Genomic DNA, 22714 nt, shown 5'->3' on the forward strand with positions numbered 1-22714 from the left:
GAAGAGTGCAATCTATTCTAATTTATGATAATTTATTTCCATCATCTGGAGCCCTATTCAGAAGAGAAAGCTGAATGCATCCCAAAGCGCATCACGGGATGGAGTGTAAAAATCCCCAGAAAATCTCTTTTTAAGAGAGTACTCTTGTCCTAACACCCAGTACTTGCTTAGCAATCTCTCTGTGCAGGAGCGGTACAGATGTGGGGTACTTGGAGCCCTGCCTCCCGGCAGCCCTGTAACACGCAGATTTTATTGCGAGTTGGGAATAGCTGGGAACTGTTCGTCCCATGAGGGATGTTGGATCATTGCTGAGTCACTACTTTTTGGGCACTGAGCTGCACAAAAAAAATATTTGTTAGCTTTGTCAGAGCCTCTTCAGCTGCATTAGCAACCCATACAACATCCACGGTGGCCAGTGCTAATGAGCACAGAAACAAAAAGATGGAAAAGCATTTGTATAAAAGAGCAGAGCATTTTGATGCTGTGGCAGAAAGAGCTTCTCCATTTCGCTGCTCAGCAGCACAAGCTGTGCTGGCGCGGTTCTGCTCCGAACCCCTCCTCGGTCTCCTGTTGCTGCCATTCTGCCATGAAAACCATGATGGAGGGGATGAAAAAAAAGCAAAAACAAAAATAACCACCTCTGCCAGCACTTGGTCCTTGTGGTGGGGAGAGCACTGATCCAGCCGCAGAGCACCACAGGCAAGGAGCTAATTTTCACAGCACCCTGGCACCGTGCTCGGCAGCAGAGGGAGACCTTCTGCTGCGCCCACCCCGCGTCCCCTGCGCATGTCGATATGTCAGCCACGGCGAAGACAGCCTCTGCTGCCTGCCAGGACATCACAACCTGGGCAGGCATGGATGGATCTCATGCTGGGATGCGTACCCCTTTGCTGTCCCGCCTGCCACATGCGACAAGCTGCAACGGCAGCATGCGCACCCAGGGAGCCAAGGTGCAAAAGAAGAAGGGCTGCCAGACACGGTGCAGCTCTGAAAAACTTCATTTTTGACCAAAAAATAAAAATTAAAAAAAAAAGGGGGGGCTAAGCACAAAGCATAAGCATAACCCATGGCACCGATACATGCACTGTCTAAAAATTCAGTGCTTGCCAGCTGAAAATTTTCCAAAGCCATTTTCTGCATATACACTTACTCACCTTTTTCCCAAAAAATTGTTGTCTTTGCTCCAAAAATGTCAACTCTCCTTTGCCAGTCCCAATTCAAAGGGCTTTGGAGCATGAGGCCATGCTGGACAGGGTGCAGTACCAGGAGTGAGCCTGGCACATCGTTCTGGGCTGTGGACAGGAGGAGAACATGACCCGGCTGCTGCTTCTTAATGGAATTATTCTGAGCTGAAATATTGTAGCTTCTGGCAAAAAATATTTCTTTATTTTCTATCTCACTAGAAAGCCCAAAGATTCCTGTGGAAATTTACACAAAAAAATGTTTTCTCCCCATGACATGAAGTTCATTTCTCCAACCAGCTCTACCAACAACTCTGATGCAGCAATGACCATTGCTTCCCTGACACCTAGATACAGCCCGAATCACAAAGGCCAAATACTCCACAGCTCCTCAGTCATCACCCCCAAGCGACAGAACAGCAGAAAGCTTGCTTTGATACATTTGTCATAAAAGCACCACACGCTCCTACCTCACTCACCTCCTGTCATCACCAAAGTCCCATCACCAGCAGCACAGAGGAAGCAACGTGTAACCACATCTTTATTTGAGGGCTTTGCCACACGTTGACGACCCGCCGCAGCGGGGCTGCTTGGCCACGTGCCACTCGGTATGCACGTTTTGTGTTTCTGTACGGAGAAGCAGCAGCCTGCCAAACACTCTCGCACTGTGCAGTTGGCTGGGACGAGTCAATGAACATGCCCTGAGCACAAGGAAGGCAGCGCTGCCTTGCTTCTGCTCCGATGGAGGGATCAAACTTTATTAATTTTTATTAATTATCCTGCTTGAAGCTGATTCTGTTTTGCAATAAACCACTCTCAGCCTCAAATCTTTCAGTGGATAATTCCACCCATGACATTTTTTCTTCCCATACCATTCACAGAAATAGATTAAAAAAAAAAAAAAAGAGACTACATTTAAAAAGCTCTACTGAGACATCACTAAAATATTCCCAAATAATCTCTTGGTCCATGTGTCTTTGGTCACCAGTTGGCAAAGTCTGTTTGGGATGCACTCACTACTTGACAGCATGCAGCTTTTGCACTTTCATTTATACTCAAATGCATTCCTGCATCCGCGTGCAAGATTAGAATAAAAAGCTGCTAGGACACAACAAAAGACACTGTGCATATCAGCTCGCTGAGATCAAAGGCACACAGCAGCACAGAATTTAATTAAAATGTTAAAATTAAACAGGAAGGCATCCATTGTTTAATTTTTTTGGCAGGCGTGTTCTTGCAAAGCAGAACCTAATTCCACTCCAGCACGCCAGCTGCCCTTGGAGATGGCGACCAGCAGAGCTCTGCGGGCTTCTGGCCACGGGATGTGGTGGGGAGGGGAGTCTTGTGCTCACTGTGGTTTGGTGGGGAGAGGCTTCAAAGCACAATTTCAGAGAAATCACCCAGAGAAACTGCTCCACTCTAAAGGGTAATTATGCAAGTGAACGCACTCTGTGGTAATAAGGCAATTTCCAGGATCAAACCTAACCCCATTGTAACCCCATATGTATAATACATACCCAGGCGTAATTCCCCCTTAGAGTCCCAAATGGGAGCTGTGACCTTGCCCTCTTCAGTCAACCCCAGAGCCAGCTCCATAGGAAAACTGCTTCAATGAGGGGGGGGAAAACTGATGCAGAGCAGCGGCACTTCTTTGTGTGCATCTGCACGAGGAGTAGCAGGGGAAGCAGCGACCAGCTTTCAAATTTGCTCACAGATTTGTTATTTTTTTTTTTTTATCTTTTTGTTTTACTTTGAGCATACGCCCAGCAGACACCCAGGGAGAAGATCACTCTGAAAACACTCCATGCAAGGCTCAAGTTTGCTTCTTAAATTGAGATATTTTCTTAAACCCTGAATTTTGACTTGGATGCTGAAAGCAGCCATGGACCATAACACAGCTCACGTGCCAGCTTCCCCAAAAGGCAGGCTGAACCAAGAGGCCAGGTGTCTCTGTGGTTTTGGGAACTCTGCAAGGATGGGTTTGCTACTTCTATGGTAACGTTTCTGGTGCCAGAGAGACTTTTCCCCTAGCATCAGGGAGATCAGCAAACACAATGTCACACATGGGGCACCAATAGCAGCACCCAACATGCAAGTGCCAAAGGGTTTGAGCCAAGGCTTAGCACTTCAAACCAAAGATACTTTGCATTTTCATTACCTGAGGAATAACACAGGAGGGCAGAGCATGGACGTCTAAGATGAATTTTGAGGACAGACACAAACCTCTGCTTGAAATTCAGAGAGCTGCTGAAGTGCTGCTACTCTAAGTCAGTGGCCGAGGTAGCAGTGACCACACAGCTGTTAGGCTGCACTGTTTTCAGAGACCTTCTGGGCAGGATTTCACCCTTGGTACTTCGGGTTCCTGTGCACTTCCAGAGAATATTCAGCCAGGCCGCTTGCAGTGGGTGCTTCTTGTGGAATAAGGATCAAGCTGACAGGCCGGGAGTTCTGCAGGACAGTCAAATCAGATTTATTTCTGGCAGTGGCTGGCTCTGGGACCGTACACCCATCTGAACATTTATAACATGCTATTGAAATCTTCCTGCTCCAGTTTTTTGCCTGCTTCCTTAACACAGAGGCATGGGAGACTGTCTCCTCAGCGCCTAGGATGCCCGCTGGGACCTTAGCAAAGAGGTGTCCCCAGCCCCTCTATACAGCGTGTGGTGACCTCTGACTCTGACAATACCCACACAGAGTTCTGCTGTGCGATGGCACCTCTGAGCAGAGGCTGGGCGGCCCCCAGAGCTCCCCCAATTTCTCCAACAAGGCCCCAGCTGCCTCACACTCTGCTCCCCAGGGCACAAGCTCCGCAGCTCCCACAGGCACCACCTCCAACACAGCTCTCTCCCAGGTGTTACGGCGTCTTGGAAGAGGCACAGATGGAACAGCTTGCTCACAGCAAGGCTGATCCATCCGTCAGAACATCACAGAAGAAGGAAAGGTGTAACAAAAAAGCAATAGGCGCAGTGCTGCAGCCTTTCCCAGGCAGCTTCCTTGCACCATGCACCTTCCCCACTGCTTTAGGATTGAAGCTGGCATGAGGTTCCCGAGCCCTTTCTGCTCTCTGAGGACCACAGCGCTGCCTCACGCTGCAGATGCCTGCTGCTCTGGAGAGCCCCTCTCTCGAGGGCTCACATTAGGCTAACCCTCTGCTGAGCTTTTTCCCATCACAATATTATAAAAACATTCGGTGCTGGCAGTACCCGAGCTGTCTGGTGTGGGATCGCTCCTTCCCATCACAGCCACCGCCTCCGAGCGTGGCCACCAGGAGTTCTCACCTCTCTGGGTGTCTGAGCTCAGCTTTGAGCAATTAGCTACCATATAGAACTAGAACACGCAAAAATCTCCTGGATTTCTCTTCTGGAAATCTTCCCTAATTGACTGAATGTCATTACCAAACCCTTTTAATGCCATAATTTGTGTCTGCAGTTAGAACCATTGAAAAATCCATCGTTTCACATTACTTAAGCATTTCCTTAAAAACAGGCAGCAATATTAGCTTTTCCAGCTGAGCAGTGAAGTATTCTGAATGGAAAAACATTGTTTCCAAAGGCAAACCTGAGAAGTTTCTGCCAAAAGATAAAAAATTGTGCAAATTAAACAATGCAAAAGCTGGCAGTCTGTCTATATTCGGTATTCCCTTGCTTTTTGCCAAAAAGAAAGCAAGCTGTCACCTTAGCAACTATGTCACACTTTGCAGTACATATGTCACTTCGAACAAACACCTTAAAAGCAGCACCTCCACCCTTCTGTTCCTTTCCACAATGTTCTTCACAGCACCTTGTGGATCCCCCTGAGGGGTCGCAGCCTTTCAGAGCCCTCTGGCCAGATGCTGGACAGACAAACAGCCCAGTGCTGTTCTCCCCTGGGCATCCCACGACCATAAAACATGTCACTGCTTTCATTCGGTGCCAGAGGAGAAAGCTGGTGCAGGTGTGGTGCTCTGCCCTTCATGGCCAGCCCTCGCAGGGCTCAGCATCACCCTTCTGCACCCCTTGTCCCGCAGCACAAGGGGGTTCCCTGAGTACAGGTTTCAGGTCCTCATCAGGAAGACTCGTGCCCCTGGGGACCACGTGGGGTGCCACGAGCTTAGGTTCACGTGGGGACCACAGGATGCGAAGGATGGAAGCTGTTTATCACAAGCACATTCCTCCCTGCCTGCAACATTTGGATCCGGAGATGGCAACAGGCAGGGCTTTTACCCGGGGCTCCAATTATGCAGATGCTGATTTACAGGAGTGATGACTGAAACATCTCCCTCATAAAAATTGGCAAGGAGCCTTTAACTGTGTATGTCTAATGGCACAGCCCTCTATCTCCGTGCATCTTCTTGCTAGTTTGAAAGTCAGATCATTTTTGTTCTTCCTTTCATAGAAACCTGGTTTGCATATATAATCAAATTTAGCATTAATGAGTCTCTCTCCTCATCTTCTATTCCTAATGCTTTGAGCAGCCACGCTCAGATAATACCATCTGATTCTGCCATCAAGAAGGTGGCTTACCATAAGGAGATTTTACCAATTTCACTCGGATTTCCATGGGAGCAGTCCCTAACTCCAAAAACTCAAGCTTCCTTGAGCACAGTTCCTCAACCACACGCGCTAACCCAACATACATGTAACTCTTGCGTGCCTGGTCCCACTCAGTTTGGGCTCGACCTGCCTGAGAATTATCAAGATTTAAATGAATACTTGGGTGACTTTTACAATTGATACTTCCATGACTATAACATGAGCCCAAATGGAAACATGAGGCACATATTGAAGGAAAGACACTATTTACTTCCAACGTGTTCAGGCACTACTGGCATTTTCTCCTTCCCTCCTTGCCTATGCCAGCATTTGCACCATTTTAAAAACAACTTCCAGATACAAGATCAACACGATTCCCAGTTTCCGACGGGATCTATGCACACAAACATCCATGTGAGCAGCGTGCAGAAGGGCCAGCTCTACACAGTCTGCACAGACACAGGATCACAGAACAGATTTCCTGCTCCTCCACTTGTCTTCCGAGTTTGCAGTCTTTAGGGCTCCCATCTCTCTCCTGCTACCATATGGCAGCATATGGCTTGTCAGAGCCAAAGGTTCCCAAATCACAAGGCTCCCAGAAGCTGAGGCTTTAGGACCACAAGGTAAAACTGTGCAGGCACTGTGAGAGCTTCTGCTGCCTCTGCCCCAGTCCCACCAACAGTGACATACGCTCTCACATCTGTCTGCAGCAAAAACTTCCCAGATCCTTCCAAAATTTCACGTTTGTGAAATACCACACGCAACAGAGCCTGATGTCTAACGGCAAAAACCACCTCCCAGTTCTTCCTAATTAGAATAACTTCTCCAACAGAGTTTGCTGCCTGCAGAGCAGCAGTGCCCTGGTACGTGTCCAGAAGTTGTGCATCCAGTTCCAGGGCCCGTCTGCAGGGCTCGCTGCTCTCAGCCGCTCACAAGCCCTTGTTTTGAAGTCGCAGGTTTTGTCCGTGCTGAACCACAGTGTATTTTGCATGCATTATGCTAAGCTGCCTATAAGAAATCATCCAATTAATGACAGCTTAACAGAGAAGGGTTAGTTACACAGTAATTACCTTTCTAACGTTAAAATACCATAGAAATGGATTTACAGTTTTTTGATTAAGTAGCACATTTTACTGATCTGACACTCTACATACAAGGTCTGTGAGATAGGAACTGGGCCAGGTTTGCAAAAACAGCCTGCTTTACGAGGAAGACTTTCAAAAACCAATCTTTTTTATTTATTTAATATTTTTGTGTATCCTATACATGGAGACAGACAGCACTAATACAGAACGTACAGTCTGGTCCTGGTGTTGCATGAGCATAAGCAACATCAACTTTTCAACAATAAAAAGATATTATTAAGTCTTTTCTCCTAAAACAAGGTCAGGGAAGATCAAACACTCCAATCTTCCAGCCTTGCATCTACAAGGAGCATTAAGGTCCAGCAGGATTGCCCTGCTCCATCACCTGCAGTACTCCTCAGGGATCGCTCTCTGCCCACGCCAGACAGCAGCCTTCTGGTTGAGCAAAAACCAAGCAAGCACAAGCAAACTTGATGAAGTGGCTCAAACAACTTTAATACACCTTTGGCCCATAGTACACTTTACAGAGCAAACTGCTGATCACAAATGCCTCATGCAGGAGTCACCTTGTTCCCCCCCATTTACTGTCATCACCAAGATCTCTAGTTTTTTCCAGGACACACTTGGAAGCATGCAGCTACTTCAGTCCATTCATATGCATGCAAATATAACCCAACAAAAGCACTCTATGGCCAGACAAGCATAGAACAAAAGACAAGACTTATTATCAGTCTTTTAAGACTGAGAGACCCTTTGCCTTCCAAGTACGCATCTGTTTGCAAGACGAGGGTGCTAACCTTTCAGAGGCAGTACAAACAAAGCAAGCTTGATTCTTGCCAAGATGATAACAGCCTGACCTTCTTCTCATCTCCCAAGTCAAGTGATCATGTCGCAAAGGCAAGGAAGCAAAGCCAGGTCAGCTCGGTCCACATACACAGAGTTTTGAAACCGCATTGGCATTTCACTTGTCCAGTTTCCATCAGAGCTGAATGGGGATTTGTTGTCCAAATGCCAGGCACTGCTTTGAAAACTTTTAGTACATCCCATGAAGGACCACGTGTGGTGAGTACCTACAGTCATGCAAAAACTGGAACGTAGTTTTTTTTTTTTTTCTGCACAAAGCAAGTATTGAAACAACTTGCACAGATTCAGGTTTGTTAAACAGCTTAATGTCCACATCCAACTTGACCTATGAAGAAAAGCCCCAGCAGTGTTCTTCAGACTGCAACACCACCGGCAGATGAAAACCACAGCTATAAAACTGTTCCCAGGTACATCCACACCAACGTGAAAGGGACACAGTAGCAGGACAGTCCTGTAAGCAACCAGAGCTGAGGGCACACACGACTCACTGTTGTGAATGCATCCATAAGGTTGGTCCTGCAACACAAATGTCTCCCATTTGTCCCAGTAAAAGCAGCACTGGCTTAGACAGAGCTCCTTGTATGGTCTTCGTGCCCCAAATACCCCCTTGGCTGTGCCCATGCCTGGGCAGGGCGGTGGTCAGCTCCTGCCCAGAACAAGGAGCTTGTGATGAGGAGCTGTAAAGCACTTGCAGAGCCACCAGGGCTATGCCAGTGCCCCTCCACCTGCAGAGCAGTGCAGGCTCTGCACCTCTGCTTTATCAAGGATTCCAGGGAAATGCATTACGGACATCGCCGCAGCTCCTGGTATTTTATGTGGTCACTGGACAAACACCAGGCTGTTTTGCATCTGCAGGAATGGAGCTGTTTGTGGTTAATCACTGTGAAGAAGTAGCAAAGTCCTTTAAAACCTCAGCCTAATGACTGAAAGTATCCATATTTACAAAAAATATATATATAAATAAATCTTTTTTTGCAGGCAACCCCATGAATCTATATGAAGTATGTCGTATACATGTCATACTGCAGATGCACAACGCCCTGCTTTTCAGCTGATTTGCTTTTGTAGGGCTCCAGAGAGGCAACAACTGTGGGACAAATATAACACACTCAATAAACTTGCTTTTCTTACTTACTTTTCACGGACCCAATAACAGCAACCTAAGCATATCCAGATATCTACATGATGGAAATTAATCCAGGGAGATGAACGTATTTCTTCTCTTCCATCTTTCCTTTCTCATTACTGTCAGGTGCACATATAGGGGAGTCATTTCTCAAGCAGAGCTTTAATAGTGTCTATGGCATTGCAACTGGTCACAAAGGACTGTAGTGCCACAGTAGATAGCCATGAGAAATAAACTTCAGCAGTGTATCCTTGTCTGTTATTCCATGGACCTTCAAGTGAGACAAGGAAATGAAGAGGAGGAAGAACAAACTTGGCTCTTAAACAGCTTTCCCCTGCCCCCAACGTGTGCCATGAAGCAAGAGTTGACTCAAAATTGGGAACACCCCGAGCCTATCTTGTACAGCTGTGTGCAATTTTCCAACTCCAGAACTGTGATCTGTATGCTGTAAGTACACTATTACAGTGGTAGAGCTCTGGATTTTTTAAAAAAATATGCAACTCTGAGGCTTAATTGCTACAAGTCCCATGTTTTGTTTTTTTTTTTTTCTTTTAACCTTTCCTGGGCCTGAGCCAACATTGTCTCTACATGGCTTCCAAATGCAATTTCTTGGCTGGAAATAAGATTACAACATACATGAGAAATATAAATGAAAACATATTATCGTACCATGAATATTAAGAAGACTCAGCCCTGTTTCAGCATCTTCTCTCTGGGTGATAATCAAAACAGAAGCTTGAAAAAGGCCCGAGTCCCTGCTCCTCAAGACACCAGTCAGTGACTGCACAGAAGCTGCAACTCGCACACCAACAGATTGCTCCTGCAGCAGTCACACTTTCACACCTGAGAAGCCTACAGCCATCCCAGTTGTCTCCAGACCTGCAAATATTTGCACTTGCTTGTACAACAGTGCTGCTGGAGTTGGCATATGAGAGGTTTAATAACAAGACAAGTGGACCCCTGAGTCACTTCCTCCATGGGCCTACCCAAATTGCCCAAAAGCACGCATCCAAAATTGGACTGCTTGGACCAGCTGAGGACATTCTTGGTCCACACCACCTCCAGGCCACCAACTTTTCCAAGGAAGCCTCAGGAAATCATCAAAGAAGTCCGAGGAGCCCTGCCACCTGTGCTGTAACCCTGCCCATGCCACCACCCAACATCCATAACCAGCGTGTCTCCAGCTGGGCCATGAGCTTTGCTTCTCTCCAAATGCAACCTAGGTCCCAGGTGGGAGGCGTTCAGAGGTGCCACGAGTAGCACGTGGGCTACAGCACACAGACAACAGGGGAGCAGTGCCAGTTTTTCTCCTTCTTAGACTGTGGAAAGGGCTTTCCCCACTCCTGAATCCTACCTGCTTGATTTCACACTAGAAATCAAAAACTTGGCTTTCTGGGAAACACAAATAAAAAAAGCGCAAGTTTTCCAAAAGCACGAGTTAACACCTCCCTGTGAGATGGTAAATAAGCCAGGAGAAGGCAATGTTACAATCACTCGCTGTTGCTTTCCTGAGCCCCAAAACTCCATGTAAAGCTGTGTTATGATTCAGCTGTCACGTCACCAGTCACACCTTCCGATAGGTGATTACCGCGAACCTCTGAGAAACTCATCAGCGTTAACAAGAGCAGGTTTAATAAATTCCTCTGTCACCAGCACTTTCTGCATAAAAACCCTACTCACACATCATTTAACACCCGAAATGAAACAGCTGTAAATTCAGCAATTAGTGGTGTAATTTGACTGTTCTGATCAAGTGCACTGAAGGCTGCGAGGCTGCTGGGGGATGTGAAAGCTGCCACAGAATCTGCTGGAGATTTCTGTAAAGTTTAAAATGACAATTAGGCTGGGAAAAAAAAAAAAAAAAAAAAAAAAAAGAAAGGAGTTTGAGGGAAAGATGGCCACTTATTTGAGACCAGAGATGGTGGGGAGAGGTGGATGGCAGTTAGTGGGCATGGTTAGAGGAGGAGGATGATGGGAGCAGCACGAGGAGCTGAGGAGAACTGGAATTTGTGTAACCCAAAAAACCTGTCGAGTATATAGCTAGATACAGTCCTACACACTCCTTGCACTAAGATGTGTTTAATTCCACTCGCAGATACATTTCAAAAGGGGGAAAGAGTAATTTCTGAGACCATCTTAAGTTTTAATGCACTCTGCATCCTCCTTCCCCGTTCCCAAGGGACTGATCCACGCCAGCAGTGTCAGAGCTGTTCCCACACAGACACACGTGTTTACAGACAGACAACCACAAGAGTTTCACATGTAGTTTTCAACCATGACAAAGGCAGACTTATATTCAGGTGTTGGAAAAAGTTACAGAACTAGGAAATCATCAAGAAAAGAGCCCTGAGAGTCCACACTTCGTGTCCCAAAGACACCAACGCGCTGGGGAGATGGAACAGTTTCCTGGAAGGGTTCAGGCTGTGCCCTCCAGTGCTCACTGCCCAACCACCACCAGCACAGCTTCAGCAGGCAGATATTGAAGACACCACACTCCCAGCAGCTATTTGCCAAGAAAAAAGCTTTGCTCCCCATTCTGCTTCACGTTCAGTTTCACAATGAGTGGCAGGGTGTGCTGCAGAGTGGCTGAAGCCCCCCAGAGCCATGTCTGGTGCTCAGCCCCTCAGCACCCCGACCTCTCCTGCAGGCAGGGGCAGCAGCACCAGCTGCCTTTGCATGAGCTCTGGGGACCCTGTCCACCCTCCGTAGCCACCACGCACAGGTCACCCCACTGCAGGGCCACCTCAAGCCCATGTCCCCATCACCCTGTGCCACAGGACTCAGGGCTTTGGGGCTCTCAGAGTGGAGAGGAGCTGCTGGCAGTGTGCAGGGACCAGCAGCTGGCTCTGGGGAGAGCAGCTGCCCCACACATGCCAAAACTCCCCCTCAGCAGCACCCCGCGGGCAGGCTGCACACGGCGGGTGCCAACGTGCGGGTGAAGGCACCCGCGCACGGATGCGCCCCCCAAAATACGCGGCTTACATAATTCCCCAGCCAGTCGGCGTTAGGGGAATGTGATTAATCCTCCATGACATGTTCTGAACTTTCCGTTCAGAGAGGCTCTCTCCTCCCGCAGACCTACTGGCGATGAATGTCATTTGACCTGCAGACTTCACTACGAATGAGCATCAGAGCAACCAACAGTGACATTGCTCCGCAAACCAATTATCTGCCTCCTTCCCCGCTCGGCCCAGAGACAAGTTTGCTCAACGCATAACGAGGATTTTTTTTCCCCCCCCTTTTCTTAAAAATTTGTTTACACCCAGCACAAGGATAACGAGCACCCCCAACCCTCCCCAGCCCGTCCCACCGACCCCACCAGCGCAGGACGACGGGTCCCCATCCTCAGCCCGGCAACCCCATCCCAGCCCGGCTCCCACCTGTTCCGCGGGGCTCACCTTGAGGACACCCCCCCAGAACCCACCACCACCACCACGGCGACCCCCCCACCTCTCCCCATCCCTCCTCACGCGGGACTCACCCACTCGAGCACCCTGAGGAAGGCGAGCGGCTCCTTCACCACGCGGAAAGTCCCCGCGGAGGCGAGCTGCGGGCAGAGAGAAGGGGGTCAGCACCGCGCTCCGCTCCGCACCTTCCACCCCCCCCGGCCCCGCACCGCACCCCGCGGAGCTCCGCGGACCTGGTCCACCGCCTCCATGGCGCCGCAGCCCCGCGGAGCCGAGCGGAGCCGCCCGCCAGCCGGGGATGCGCTGCGCGCCGCTGCCCCCGCGCACGCCGGGCGGAGCAGCCGGGCGGGGCCCCGCGCCCCCCGCACCGCCCCGCGGAGCCGCCCCGAGCCCCCCGCACCGCCCCGAGCCCCCCGCACCTCCCTGCGCCCCCCGCACCTCCCCGACCAGCGCCCGCGGGCTGATGCGCGCTGCGCTCGCCCCTCACTCCCCCACTCACTTATTGTTATCGTATTATTATTATTAAACATAAATCTCTATTTAAAAAAAAAAAAAATCTTTAAACATTTTTATTTCAAAAGGAAATGGTCGGGAAAGAGTTAAAATTAATTAATTAATTAATTAATTAAAAGGTTCCCCGCGCCCCTGCACCACTCCGACCTCCATCCGTGGGCTGATGTGCACAGCGCTCGCCCCTCACTCCCCCATTCACTTATTATCATTTTTTTTAAAACACATATATATATATATGTGTATATATTATTTTTATATATTGTTATTTCAAAAGGAAAAGGTCGGGGAAAGAGTTAAAAAATAAGTACAAGATTCCCCGCACCTCTCTGACCTCCGTCTGCTGGCTGATGCGCAGGCTGATGCACGCCCCTCACTCCACCACTCACTTTTCATATCATTATTATTTTGAAATATATATATTTTAATTTTTAGACACTTTTATTTCAAAAGGAAAACGTTGGGAAAAGAAAAATTAAAAAAATGTTTTAATTTTTAAACATTTTTATTTCAGAAGGAAAACGTTGGAAAAAAAAAAAAAGAAAGAAAATAAAAAATAAAAAATAAAAAAGGAAGAAAAAAAACAACCTGCAAAGAAGCTACTCGTATCTGTGCAGGAGCAGCAGGGCCGTGTCCTTCTTTCCCCTCTTGATCTCCCCAGGCAAACTCTGCCGCCGCCCCCAGCCCCCCGCGGCAGCCCCGCTGCTGTCCCGCTCCCTAAGCGCTCCCTCGTGCTTTTGTAGCATTTCCTTGACAGCAGAGCAGCGTTTTCCATGTGTGTTGTCGTTGTGCTGGCCTCATTTCCCAACGTAACCCCAGTAATTAGAATTTATCCTGGGTGGCACAGCCTGGCAGGAGCAGCAGTTCCCTGTGTAAGTCCGTGTTTGCCTTGCCCTCGCGTGCTGACGGAGCTTCCAGTTCCTTGTGGCTTTAAAACATCACCACGAGAGGTTTCTGATGGGGCCAGATCCTGCCCAGCAGGGGCTCAGGATGGCACTGAGGGCATAAACCCATGGCCCTACGTGACAGCACATGTCCAGCAAGATCTAGCCCCCAGTTCTGCAAGCACTTACATGCTTCATACATACTTCACTCACCACCACCACCCCCAACAAACAGCTCTGCCACCAGGACCCCAGCGCTCTAACAGGATTTGGGCCCTAAGTAGGTCAGAGACAGCACTACCTGCCGCAAAAATACCTGAAGATTTCTCTGTAAGCAACCAAACAGCTGCAGGAGTTTACATTAATTAGCTTTGTTCAAAACAAAGCTCAATTAAAAAATCCATATGTGCTCTAGGAGCAAACAAGAGGCATGAGGGGGTAATGAATTTCTGAAGGTTTAAGTGGAGTTTGATGTAGAAGATTCTGTGTCAGAATCATGGAACTGCAAGGAACCCAGCCACATCCTATGACAGCAAAGGGAGTGGACCCAACTTTTTTTTTTTAAAAAAAAAAAAAACAAACAAACAAAAAAAACAACAAACATTTCCCCCATCAAAAATAGCTTTGGGGTCAAAATTACATTTCATTTTTTCAAGGGGAAAAAAATAACAAAACAAACACACACAGCCATTGTAGTTTATAGCTCTCCTTTCTTCTTGCCCTTGAAATAAGAATCAGGAAAGAAACTGATTATGAAGTATTATGGAATATTTTTTTTATTTACATATATGTGTATATATATATATATATATTAAGGGACCACAACACTTTTCAGCAATTGTAGTAACTGCCTAGAGGTGGCTTAGTGCTATGGGAGGCAGACTGCCTTGGCTGAGGCAAAGGGACAGAGCACCCCTAAGTCTCCAGAGGGCACAAGCAGGCAGCACCCTGCCACCCTCTGCCTTTCAGCCACGGCTTCCCCCACTGCTGCAGAGAACCAGGGCCAGGTCCCCGTGAGCCACCTGCCTGCAGCTCACACACCTGGGCCAGAAACCAGTCCAGTGCCCAAAAAGTGCAGCCACACAAAATACTGAAACATTTAGTAAAGTTATAACTGAGCAGCAGACCAGGAAGATGTGGGCTTTTTTTTTTCCTTAATTTTATTGGTAGAAATGAAAGCTGAATCTCCATTGACTGTCACGAAGGACCATAAGCCTATTCACCTACTCTCTCATTAATTACCTTTTCTTTTAATCCTAAGATTTTTAGGAGCACCTGAGCTTCTGTTTTCAGAAACCGTTAGTCTCAGACACACAAAAGCAGACATTCTGAAGACCCTCAGCTCCACCAGGACGGTCTCTCTTGACAACCATAATGGTTTCCCCATTGCTCTCCAACTCGGCACACTTCAGGAGCTGAGGAGCTCCTTGTGCTGCATTTTCCATCCCCTTTCCACCATCCCAGCTGAGTTTTGGCTTGGAGCTGTTCAGCACTCAGCCATCCCCACCTCAGCTCCCCCCAGCTGGAAATCCTTGCAGAACAGTGGCAGTAACCTGGTTTTATAGTCAGCACTCGGTGCCTCTTCCAGCCTTCAGTAAGTCTTCCCGATGACTATTAGCATCTGTCCTTTGGTATGGCAGAACGTGTCTCTCTGGCTTTCACAGCTGCTCTCTTTGCATGCAGTCCCAGTTAGCTTAGAAGAGCATCTTCTTTTACTTCTTGAGCCTCACACTACACAACTTGCTCTGCGCATGATATTTTTAGAGATCCACGCTTTTTTGATAAAATATAATACACTGAAACGTATGTTCAAACCAGCAGACATGATAGGTCTGCAATTAGTTGAGAAACAGCAAGAACCTGCACACTAAGACTACTTCTTTTACTAAATTTTATTCATTGTTTTCACACCTGGATGACTGTGCTTGGCATGCATTCATCAAAAAAAAGCTATAAAAGGTACAATTAGAAAACAGCACGAATGAAAAAGTGTCCCTATAAAATAATTCTGCTCTCCCCAGACAAGGTCTCACACCATGCAAGTGCTCCCAAGATACAGGAGCTTCCCACCTTTCCCTTTCCTGGAAGAGGTTCCACGTGGCTCAGGATTAAGTGATACCCACGGGAGCTAAGCAGTGGCCATTGTGAGAGGGGGGGACACCAACATCAGGGATGGACCTGGTGGCACTGCCTCTGCTGCAGTCACTGCAAGACAGTGGGGATTTAGCTTTGCTTGGGACATCTTTGGTCTAAATCTTATAACCATCTGCTAACAGGGAAGTTTTTCTCGTTCTGCTAGACTGGACACTAAAAGCGCACACACATATACACACGCACCTATAAAAAACAAGAACCTACAAAAACAAAAAATAAACAACAACAACAACAAAAAAAAAACAGCTGAAAACACGTTTCTCTTTGTAAATAAAAGAGCACAAAGCCTACGGCCCGTGGGCCCATCCAGGCTGCAGCAGTGAAGGCCAGACGGTGGGGGTCACCCCATTTGAAGGGATTGAAGGCAACTGGTGATAGCACCAGCACTATTTTTTTTTTGTGAGCAGTTGGGTGTGGAAAGGAGGTCTCGCACAGGCGCGAGGAGGACCATATGGTGCTTAGCACACCAGATTTCTCAGCTCCAGCCAGGCCTCAGTCTCACACTCTACCTGTCATTCTTCCCAAGATCCACACTATGGAGGGTCATTTCATCCTCTCGGGGTCCCCATCAAATTTGTTCACAACACGTTATCCCCAGGAAGGGAGAGTTGCCTCTTGGATCTTTGTTGTTTTTAAAGCTACCAGCCCCTTGGAGCAGGTTACAATATTTTTCCCCGCGGCTGTGTTTTGCACCAGGGAGCTTTTAACCTCTTCCTGTCAGTGGGGAGACCACTCTCCCATCCAAATGGGAATTGCCATTTATTTCATGGTTTTATTTCATTTGATGTTTCCACTCTAAAATTTAACAGTTAGGCAATAAAATATGGGTTTATGGGATAAGAATTGCCTCCCGAGTGACCAGAAACCACACATGGGTGAACAGTGGGAAAAGCAGCAACCATCTCTGCCCTAGACTGCTCCCTCTAGCACATCTTCCAGCATCTTCAGGCCTTGGCCCATTTCCAAATTCTAGGTGTCCACCCCTGCATACAAATCGTCTCTAGGAAACCCTGTTTCCCAATGAACTTCATTTCCTCTTCTCCATAGAACAGCACCAGGTGGGGACATCAATGCCTCCCAGCATGTTAAAGTCAATGAACTAAAAGGCCATGGTATTGGAGAATATTCCACCCTCAGAACCTGAAAAAAGCTCCCAGACAGAAATCCCTGTGTGATCATTTCAGAGCAGAATAGCTCAGAAAAGACATGCCTAAATACATCGCCATATACAATGCAAAGTTTACAGGACTAAAATGGAGCAGTGAGAAAATTGTTCACTATTAAGCTAAAGATACAGAAGTGTTTTTTTTCTTTAAAATTAATTTTGTTTTATCAGCATTTGTTTTTCCAGTAACACACTTCCTTTAAGCAGGTAGCGGGGTCATTTTCATAGTGTGGGATGCAGATAATTACAGAGCACCTTATAAAGGTTTGGTGATTAAATCAAGCACCAGATGTTTAGCTGCATGGCTGATGTTGACCCACAAGTATTAATGTCTACAAGTCAGACTATCTTAATGCAGTTCTTAGATCTCACACAGGACTTACAATTATTTCTCTCATGATCTCTAAGAGTGGCTGTAGCAATCATCTGTGGTGTCTTCTTGGATTTCAGATATGTGCATTTGAAATGAAATTGAAAGTCAAGTTTTCCTGAGTCCAAAAGGCTTGTCTGACTGTGCTGAAACCTTTGTTCAGGGTACAAAGCAATTCTGGTTTGATTTAAAAAATTAATCAGTCATTTCCCTTTTCTGTCTTAATCCTTCACTGACATCAAGTCTTGTCATTTTTGATCCTGACTTCCGGAGTGTATTGTCTGACTTTAATCAAAAGCATTCTGTAATTAGGTTCCAGCTAATTTAACTTGGACTATTTAAAAGTGAAAAATAGCCCTGCTTCCTGGTAAAACCCAGCTGAGTGTCAGAGGAGTTGAGCAGGGGTAGCTTCAATTCATAATTATTTTGCTGGCAACAAAATCCTCCTCTTAAAAGCACAGGAATGCAGTTTATCTTGGGCATCTTACGGGTGATTTGTACACAGGAACACAAACAGCAGAGACAAGTGTGAGGAGCACTGCTGCAGTCAGATTCTGTCTCTCTCCGAAAACCTGGGTCTGGAGCTCTAAAAGGGACGCTGTCAGGGCTGGGATCCTTCAAATACGACCTACTTTTCCATTGCATCCTTTACCAATGAAAAGGTTTAAATGCTACATTTTCTTAAAGGAAGAGGGGAAAATGTCAGTGCACTGCCTCCACGGTACAGCTCCAGAAGCTAGAGCTGTGCTAAGGTAACTGCAGAGGAAGGGGCTTGCTCTCAGCCCTGCATGGAAACAATGCCCTCAACTGCCCCAGACCCATAAGGGATGAGTCCATTCCCTGTATCCACACCCCTGCACAGGGCTCCAGAGCAAGAGCAACCACCTTGCCAGCTCTAGGATTGATGCTTGAATGAGAATTACCACGAGCTTTGTCTCTGAGTGCTGGTGTAAAGCAGACACACACGATTTACATCTTCAGAAAAGGATGAGGTGGGTATACTGCATGCACACCTGTATCCCAATAAGTATTTCCCCTCTCCTTCCCTCTCTAGGTGAGCATCTATTTGCCTCCCTTGCTCTGGGATTTAAAGCCCTGCAATTTGGCAGCATAGCAGGTGCAAATCGCCCAAAGAAGTGGAAAATAGGGAAGCTAAACGCACCAAAATTCCCAAATGCACACCAGGACAGCTCTGGAATTTGGAAGGAATTTTTCATGGTTGGCTATGTAAGATAGCTAATAGAAAAAGTAGAGAAGGGGAAATTTCTCAAACACCTCTGCTCTCCAAGGCATGCCAACCAACTCCCCATGCAACCAAAATCTAGAGCAAGACAGCAGCAATATCTCCTTCTCCTTAAAAACTGTTGCTTGCTTTTTACCCTGCTGCCTGACAAAGCATGGGATGAAATTTCAGTCTTCTTCAGGGAAAGTTCAAACTTGTAGCATCCTTTCCAGAGGGTGCCCCAAGCACTGGGCTGCAGACAAGCCCAGGCTGAGATGCAAAACATCTGCTGTGCAGCTCCAGCAAGGTCAGAGCAGCAAGCAGGATATTCCAAATAAACTTGAAATACTCAGCAGATTTCACTGGGGAAAGCCTGACCATGCCAGACGTTAAAGACTGTGACCCATTTGGATGTTCTTGCAAGAGAAATCTCATTAGTACTTGGTGGGCGGATAGAAGAGTTGAGAGTAGTGCTGATTCCTGTAATCTGCAACGGTCGAGAAACTCAAGCGAGCAGTTCTCTATCCCACTTTTTGAGCATCAGAAACAGAAAATGGACAAGTGTAAATTATGGGGAAGCAAAACCCCAAAGATCCCAACAAGAGACTGCCTGTAACATCCTTAATGTAACACCCTACTACTTGCAGACAATTCACACAATATCTTTGTTTTCCTCGTGCTGACTGCACTTCTCCAACTGCCTTCTCAGGCTTTGGGGCTGAGCAAGTAACAGTGCTTCAAACCTCCAGGTTTTCATAAGGAACTTGGCTACATTTATCTGATTTTTTTTTCTTCTGCCAACAATACGAATAATTTGCATGCACATGCTGAAATCAGACTACCAGTAGCACCTCTAAACAAAATTATCCATCACAAAGAAGACTGTTTAAAACAGTAACTGACCACCAAAAAGTATCTCAACATCCCTTTCTCATGCTACCTGAATTTTCTTCAGCTCTGCGATGTGGCTAAAGCTGTTACAGTTCATCAGCAACCAACATGACTTATTTGTAGAGCCATTGAAAACACTAACATTGGTTCCCTCATCCCAAGCCATTTTTTTTCAAAATTTTGCTTCATCATATAGGATCTCATCAAGAAACTCGAGATTTTTGAGGTCTGTTAGAGTTCACTATTCCTTGCAGCCCTGTCCCTTACAAGATACTTGCAGACCCCAGCGCGGAAAACCTGAGGCTTAACAAACCTTGGTTCTGCCACAGATCTTCTTCTAGCCTTTAGGAAACTATATAAGCTCTTGTTTCTTGATGACTTTCTTCCCAGTAGTTCCTTGTCTTTTCTCCCAGGAAGGGAAGAGATTCCTTATCCAGCATTTGCCAATGTCTCCCTCACTCCCGCTCAGTTTTATCATTACAGTATGAGACCAGCTATAGCACCACTGAAAGCTACCTGCTTTCTTCATGGATAATGGAAGCTTACTAAAGAATATCTAGATCTCATCAGGATAAATTAGTTCTCCAAACTGGTTAAAAATAGCCTTCTAGAGCTTCAAGTCCCTGGAACAACAATGAAAGTACATACTTTTTATTTTGAAGTATTAAGAGACTCTACCACCAATTCTTCATTGGAAAAAAAGCAACACTAGAGAACCCTGTGGTACAGAGAGCAGGAAAAGACCACTAACACCAAAACAAAGCACAGTAAAGGGATGCTGACTAACAAGAACTAGCATACAAATTAAAACACAAAGCTAAACTGAAAAAAAAAAAAAAAAGCAACTTAAAAAAAAAAAATCCAAAAGATCAATTAAAAAGAAAAAGAATACAGCCCAGAGCAAGAACACCAAGTAGCTGTAATTAGGGTGGGTTTCTATTGAGTTAGCCCCTCCCAGAGGCATTATTAAGTCAATTAGGGATGGGTGAGGAAGGCTATGTATAGCCCTCTAATGGCCAGTTCTGCCTGATAGAGCTTGAGGGTTTGGGGGAAGAGGAGGCAGGTGAGGCTTTTGTTGAAGCAGCAGTACAGTAAAGCACTAGGTGAGTCTAAAGTCTGGCAAAATCTGCAGAGTATCTCTTGTTTCGGTCTTCTTTACAGTTGCATACTTCTTAAGACAATTTCTTTTCTTGCTGAAGTTCATTTTTCTTAGAAATAAGAGAGATCTTGAGACCTTTAAAACAAGAAGAGAGTAGCAGAAGGGAGTTCTGCAGTATCTTTTTTGTCTTCTTCCTTGAGTTTTATCACCTATTGTCTCCCTTCTGTATTTTGGGGTTTTGTCTACACTTCCTGCTACAGTTTTCAGAAGTATTTGAAATCTTTCAAGAACTTTCCTTTAGGTGCAGAAGGAGCAGGGGGCTATGGTAGCTCTCACAGAATCAGTCTGGGGAATGCAGGGGAAAAGAGGCCTGAGTTTCTGAAATAACTTATCCAGGAGAAATGATGAGCTCCGGCTGTCTGAGGGCATTTGGTAGGCCTAAGGAAGACTGGGCAGATAGAGAAGAAAATAGAGGGTTCCTTTCCCCCCAGGCTGTTGTCAACAAAGGTCACATAGTGGCACTGTACTGATTTTCTCAGAATCTGCCTTGGCAGAAGCAACTTCTCAAGCAGCCTGATCTTTATGAAGTCCCTTTAGTTTGTTTTAATGACCCATGTACACCAGAGCTTCCTTGTGAGCCTGGAGATCTGTAGAGAAGTCCTGTGTGAGCGTGTGTGCATGCCTTAGTAGGTGACAGTCCTAGCACCTTATAGAAACAGTGGCTTTGGCAGTGCCACCACATGGGGATGCGAGCTGTAAGGACATGTGTAATCACAGAACAAAATCCAGCTGTTCTGGCCTTAAGCAAGGAGCTCAGCATGTGTGAAAAGGAGGCCAAGGTCTGGGTATTCATCAGAGCAGAGCTATGAGCCAGCCATGTGATGTGGCCGTGAAAAGGCAGATGCAGTGAAGAACCCTCTTAAGGGTGGTATTTTCAGTGGGGATAATGGAGTGCTTGTATCACTACTGAATTTGGGATGTCATGTGATGTTATGGTCACCCAAGAACAAGAAAAGTGAAATCATAGGCAAAGGTGTAGAAAGAAGAGTGCAAGAGTTTAGCTGCTTATCCAAGCAAAACAAGGCCTGGAAGGGAGCATTGTGCCCATCTGCATGCCCTGGCTATGCAAGAGTCCTCAAGGCTCAGGGCTCAAGCTTGATTCCTTTGCCAGGAACAGCTATTCCCAAGCACCTTGGCCAAGATGCCTTTACTGTGTAAGTACATCCTTGGATAGGTAATATAACACCAGAGTTCTTAAAAATCTGGATTTGGATGCTATATAAATAAAGCAAAAGAGTCTTGAGTCTCCTATTCTTCCTGAATTTAACACAGACTACCTGTTGATGTTAAATTTCTTGTTATTGGGACACTGATTTAAAAGCAAGGCAATACCTAAGACCAGAAAGCCCTTACATTGTCATATTAATCCTTCTAACAATTGAAATATTTGGATATATGCAAAAAGATACAGTTCAGGCAGTGAAAATGCTTTTTAAAATTTCTTTCAAAGCACGTTGATTTAACAACTTGCTCCATTTTACGTTGAAATCCTTACTACCATGAACAACCATGCAACAAAATAAGGAAAACAATTAGCCACTGACTAAACACAAATAGATTCCTGTTCTTTCTGTTTTTAAAGGATAAATTATTTTTGGTACAACTTTTAATAACGTTGAAAGTGATGTTCACATAGCAAGAAGAGGAAGTAGATTCCTAGGAAGATCTTTCACAACTGTCAAGCAGGACATTTAGTGCAAAGTCTGTTCAGTGCTGTTTAGTGCAAAACCACTGGTAATATTTTGGCCATCAGCACCAGGCTGGGACGTGTCAAGAAGCTGGAGCAGGCCAGATTTCTGCTCTGGGAAGGAGATGGCTCATTCAGCCAACACAAGGTCCTATCCTGCCCCCGTTCAGCTCAGTGCAGCACAAGGCATGATGCCAGCAGGCTGCCCTGCTCTGTGAAATCCAGAGCCAGCCCGGAGGATGCTCGAGGCTTCGGGACAGGCAGCCTGGAGCAGCTGCCCCCGGCGAGGCTGAGCTGCAGCCACTCTCCTGATCCTGGAGCTAAATCTGGAACAAGTCCTCTGAGATCAGTGGCATTTCCCTCGCATAAAGCCATTGTGTGCGCAGGCAGATTATCCCAGGCCAGATGTCATTTTCTGCAGCCGCTGACGGCTCTTGTACAGTGGGGGCATGGCTTGTCTGCACCTTTTCTCAGCTTTTTACTGCACTTACCTTAGCT

General features: G+C 46.5%; 1 protein-coding gene across 1 annotated transcript in view; it reads right to left on the reverse strand.

Moving 5' to 3' along the window:
• SYNPR (synaptoporin) overlaps positions 1-12497 on the reverse strand; it is a 90679-nt gene extending 78182 nt beyond the window's left edge. The window contains exons 1-2 of the mRNA XM_068694381.1: positions 12408-12497; positions 12249-12314 (exon numbers count right to left, since the gene is read on the reverse strand). Coding sequence (XP_068550482.1) covers positions 12249-12314; positions 12408-12425 — 84 coding nt within the window. The 5' untranslated portion in view covers positions 12426-12497. The remainder of the gene's footprint in view (positions 1-12248; positions 12315-12407) is intronic.
• Between the last annotated feature and the right edge of the window lie 10217 nt (positions 12498-22714).

Source organism: Anas acuta, chromosome 11 (assembly GCF_963932015.1).
Source record: "Anas acuta chromosome 11, bAnaAcu1.1, whole genome shotgun sequence".
NCBI classification, from domain to species: domain Eukaryota; kingdom Metazoa; phylum Chordata; class Aves; order Anseriformes; family Anatidae; genus Anas; species Anas acuta.